Below are 5521 nucleotides of genomic sequence, written 5' to 3'. Positions count from 1 at the left end.
TTGAATTAATTAATTACGGTCTCTAAAGTTTCAAGTTTATTAATTTCAGCCCCTAATGTTTGGAATTAATTAATTTTTCCCCTTAAAGTTTTGAATTATTAATCCTAAGGCCCTTAAAGTTTAAAACTAATCAAAATATACAAAATTGGTGACTCTCTTTTTCAAATTTTGGTACTAAGAACTCTTTTAAGAGATATAATATTCGAAATTTGGTTAATTGAAGCAACATGTTGCCAAAGCAACCTCTCTTGTGAAAATTGACTAACTTAGAATATTAAAAGGTGTTTGTACATGTGTTATACATGAGAATATTGATCGGCCCAAAGGAAGGTCGGAAGGTCAATATTTAGCCGAATACACGTGTACCTGTGGTGATAAACATGTGACGATTATTTGGTTTAATGTGTGATCAATAAATCGATCCAAAGAAAGATTTATTGATTGACACATTGTTTTATTGTCAATGTTTGATCACTACGCCAAGAGTGCCGCTTACAAGTCAATATTTTTGTCCAAAGATCAGATTTTGATGTTGTGCTTGGTATCTTGTGATGGGCCCTACCACTATTTGAGATTATTATTATTTGCATATTAAAGATATTCATGTGAGCTATTCATAATCAACGTTCTCTAATTCAGTTTCAGGTTCTGCTGCTAATATCTCTGCTAGCATCAATTCAATTCCAATGTTCAATGGCACAAACTTCAGGGCGTGGCAAAAGAACGTGATGATTGTTCTCGGAGTCATGGATCTGGACCTTGCTTTATGGGTCGATCAACTTGCTGTACTTACTGATAAGAGTACCTCTGATGACAAAAGAGAGAAGAAAAAGTGGGAACAATCGAACCGCATAAGCTTAATGGTCATGAAGCGTGCTATTCCAGAAACATTCCGGAGCACTATGTCTGATAAGGTGACTACGACTAAGGGTTTCCTTGAGAATCTTGAGAAGAGGTTTGCCAAGAATAAAAAAGCTGAAATAAGTAAACTTTTGGCGAACATTATCTCAATGAGGTATAAAGGGAAAGTAAACATTCGAGAGTACATTATGGAAATGTCTTACATTGCTTCAAAACTAAAGGCACTTAACTTGGATTTATCTGAAGACTTGTTAGTTCACTTGGTTATGATATCCCTTCCGGCACATTTCAGTCAATTCAAGGTGAGCTATAACTGTCAAAAGGACTCATGGTCCCTTAATGAGCTCATCTCACACTGTGTCCAGGAAGAGGAAAGACTGAAGTATGAGAAGAGAGAAAGTACTAATTTGGCCACCACCTCTAAGGACAAAAGGAACAAGAAAAGGAAGATTAATAAGGAAGCTGCGGGTATGGCACTGCAAAAGAAACAGCATAAGGAACCGACTGAAGATAGTTGTTTCTTCTGTGGAGCTGCAGGTCATAAGAAGAAGAATTGCACCAATTACCAGGCATGGCGTGTAAAGAAAGGTATTCTTCTTCATTTGGTTTGTTCTGAGGTTAATTTAACTTCGGTACCTAGACATACATGATGGATAGATTCTGGTGCAACAACTCACATCAGTATGTCTATGCAGGGTTGCATGTGAGTACTCAAGGTGTAAAGCGAAAATTAACCGGTGAGAACTCTACCTCATTGTGGCACAATAGATTAGGTCACATCTCCAAAAGGAGAATTGAGAGACTTGTGTCAGACGGGATTCTCGACCGTCTTGACTTCGTAGATTATGATTTGTGTGTCAACTGTATAAAGGGAAAACAAACCAATAAAAGGAGATTTCAAGCCAATAGGATTTCGGACGTCTTAGAACTTATACATACGGATATTTGTGGACCATTTCCTATGGGTTCTTGGAATGGTCAACAATATTTTATAATGTTCATAGACAACTTTTCAAGATATGGCTACGTATATCTCATTCATGAAAAATCACAGTCACTGGATGTGTTCAAAAACTATAAATCTGAAGTTGAGAACCAACTCAGCAAAAGATTAAAAGCATCAGATCTGACCATGGGAATGAATACTATGGAAGATATGACGGTTCAGGTGAACAGCGTCCAGGACCATCTACTAAATTCCTAGATGAACGTGGTATCGTCCCACAGTACACTATGCCGGGTTCGCCCACTATGAATGGTGTTGCTGAGAGACGAAACAAAACGCTTAAGGACATGGTGAGGAGTATGATTAGTCATTCTACCTTACCAGAATCTCTCTGGGGCGAAGCATTAAAAACCGCAGCTTATATACTCAATAGAGTTTCAACTAAGGCCACTGATAAAACCCAATATGAGCTTTGGACAAGCAAGAAGCCTAGTTTGAAGCATATAAATATTTAGGGGTGTCCAGTTGAGGCAAGGCCCAATAAGCCAAATGAAAAGAAATTGGACACAAGGACCATCAGTTGCTATTTTATTGGATATTCTTAAAGGTCCAAGGGTTACAAGTTTTATGATCCCACAACTAAGGCAATTTTTGAGACAGAAAATGCTCGGTTATTTGAGGATGTTAAGTTTGCGGGGGAGAAGGGTTACAGGCTTCGTCTTTGAGGAGGAATATGTTAAAATTCCTCCAATTGCCATTGACAATGATCAGGTTTCTATCCCTGATATTGTTCAAGAAGCAACTCTAGATCAAGACAATGTCATACCTCCCTCTCAAGATCAACAAATTGTTCTAGAAGAACAAACTCTACAGCCTCAAAAACCAATGCCATTAAGAATATCCACTAAAGAGAGGAGAATTACGGTTTCAGATGATTACATCGTATTTCTCCAAGAACATGAAGTTGACATTGGAATGGTGGAAGATGATCCGATCAACTTTCGTCAAGCCATGGAAAGTTCTAACTCTCAAAAGTGGCTCGATGCCATGAATGAAGAGATAAAGTCCATGAAGGACAACGACATATGGGACCTCATTCCATTGCCTGAAGGTGCGAAACCTATTGGTTGCAAATGAATATTTAAGACCAAGAGGGATTCGAAAGGTGATGTAGAGAGGTATAAGGCTTGTTTTGTCGCAAAGAGCTTTATACAGAAAGAAGGCATCGATTATAAAGAGACTTTCTCTCCGGTTTCTTCGAAAGACTCTTTCAGGACTATAATGGCATTGGTAGCGCATTTCGATCTTGAGCTACATCAGATGGATGTTAAGACAGCGTTTCTCAATGGTGACATTGATGAAACAATTTATATGACACAACCAGAAAACTTTGTATCGGACGATGCAAAGCAAATGTTTTGTAAATTAAAGAAATCCATCTATGGACTCAAACAGGCATCTCGTCAATGGTATTACAAGTTTCATCAGGTGATCATCTCATTTGGTTTTGAAATGAATTTGGTCGATGATTGTATATACCACAAGTTCAGTGAGAGCAAGTATATTTTTCTGGTTTTTTATGTCGATGACATATTGCTTGCCAGCAATGATATAGGCTTATTGTACAAAACCAAGAGATTTCTAGCAAAGAATTTTGAGGTGAAAGATCTTTGTGATGCCTCTTTGTATTAGGAATTCAGATACACGGAGATCGTTCTCGAGGTACTCTTGGATTATCACAAAAGAGTTATATCGAAAAGGTACTTAAAATATATGGCATGCAAGATTGTAAAACCAGGTGACATCCCTATGGCTAAAGAAGACAAGTCCAGCTTAAGTCAGTGCCCTAAAAATGACTTAGAAATTAAAGAAATGTAGAAAATTCCTTATTCCTCAACTATAGGGAGTCTGATGTACGCTCAGGTTTGTACGCATCCGGGTATAGCGTACATTGTCGGGATGTTAGGGAGATATTTAAATAACTTGGGAATAGATCATTGAAAAATAGCCAAACGGGTCATGTGGTATTTATAGAGAACAAAAGACTACATGCTCACATACAGGAGATTGGATCAGTTGGAGATCATCAGTTATTCTGATTCCAATTTCGCGGGATGTCAAGATAGTAGGAGATCCACTTCAGCCTATATTTATTTGCTTGCTGGATGTGCTATTTCATGGAAGAGTGCTACGTAGACACTCATAGCTACTTCCACCATAGCAGCGGAGTTTATAGCGTGTTATGAGGCATCAAATCATGAAATATGGCTGCGTAATTTTGTCACTGGGCTGTGCATTGTGGACAATATAGAAAGATCACTTAAGGTATTTTGTGACAATAAATTAGCAGTGCTGTATTCTAATAAAAACAGGAGCTCGACGAAGTCAAAACATATGGAGATCAAGTTCCTGGCTGTTAAAGAAAGAGTTCATAGTGGACAGGTGTTAATAGAGCATATTGGGATAAACTCCATGGTTGCGGATCCGCTTACTAAGGGATTGATACCCAAGGTCTTTCATGAGCACACTGCTCAGATGGGTGTAATGTCTCCTAAGGATATCTAGTTTCAGTGGGAGTTTATATTTTTGCTTTTTAAAGTTATTTTCAGTTATAAAGTTATTTGGTTTATTATCTCTGAACTTGTTTAAAATGATCTCACTAAAGCATTAAGGTGGACAGTTGGAAATAGGTATGTTACAAATCAAATCACATGTAATTTCCATGCTACACATCCATGCTTGATCCATGTCATTCGGTTATATCGATATACGTGATCATTGATGGGTTTAGCTACAATAAAAGTAGCAAAAGTCACTTTAATCCTATGTTGATATGATTGATGGATGGGATTGTTTGGGGATACATTCGGTAATGATAGCAAAATTCTGAGTACTCATAAGGTTATGTTTAATGCACAATTATAAGATGACACATATAGTTCAAGTGGGAGATTGTAAAGATTTTTAATCCATCGATGGGCTTATATGTGTGAATAATTGTGTATTAAATTAAAGGCTATTGAATTCGGTTGAGCCCAATTAAAGTGATCTAATAAGGCTTCGATTTTGGGCTTTAATGTATCCAATTAAAGTGTGGGTTTATAAATGTGTAGAGACCGGACCCAAGTTCTAATTCTATGATGGACCGAATTAGGTCAAAGGGTGTCGCTATATAAATAGGTTATGGTCCCCAGATCACACGTACGTATTATTCATTCTCTTCTGCATCCCATCAAAGAGAGAAAAAGAAGGCTGCGTGTAGATTTGGAAGACTATACCGCGTAATTCATTATTGCATTAACCATGTCTGATTCAGGTACGCTTCCGCTATAGTTCTTCAATTTCTTGATGATTTAACATGAAAGATCTGTTGATTTAAAGTATTAAATTATCCTACAATACACTCGTTAAGGTTAGAATTTTTTATGCAACATTCCTAAGACTTCTTTAGCATTTTTAGAGCTATCCTCAAATGTTTTTTATTTGATTTGAGTGGAGATTATACCTATAATGTTTTTCCTGATTTTCTTGCTTTTGATGGAATCATTTACTAAAATAGTTTTGCAGATACTCTCAAATAGAATGGTGTTGTCGAAAGGAAGATATCTTGTTTGAGACGGCTTGTTCTCTTTTATTCTTTGCTTATATTCCTAGTGAATTCTGGGAAGAAGTAATTCTTACTGCTGCTCATTTGATGAAGAGGATTCCAATCTC

The 5521-nt window shown here is 37.1% G+C and overlaps 1 protein-coding gene across 1 annotated transcript; it reads left to right on the top strand.

Moving 5' to 3' along the window:
- Positions 1–746: 746 nt before the first annotated feature.
- On the top strand, positions 747–2532 carry LOC111368989. The gene is made up of 2 exons (XM_022990483.1): positions 747–955; positions 2415–2532. Exons 1-2 carry the CDS (start codon positions 747–749, stop codon positions 2530–2532), a joined length of 327 nt encoding a protein of 108 aa, XP_022846251.1.
- Positions 2533–5521: the final 2989 nt, after the last annotated feature.

Source organism: Olea europaea, chromosome 20, assembly GCF_002742605.1.
Source record: "Olea europaea var. sylvestris chromosome 20, O_europaea_v1, whole genome shotgun sequence".
In the NCBI taxonomy this organism is placed as follows: Eukaryota; Viridiplantae; Streptophyta; class Magnoliopsida; order Lamiales; family Oleaceae; genus Olea; species Olea europaea.
Note: the sequence above shows the minus strand (reverse complement) of the source record. Positions and strands in the feature narration are given on the sequence as shown.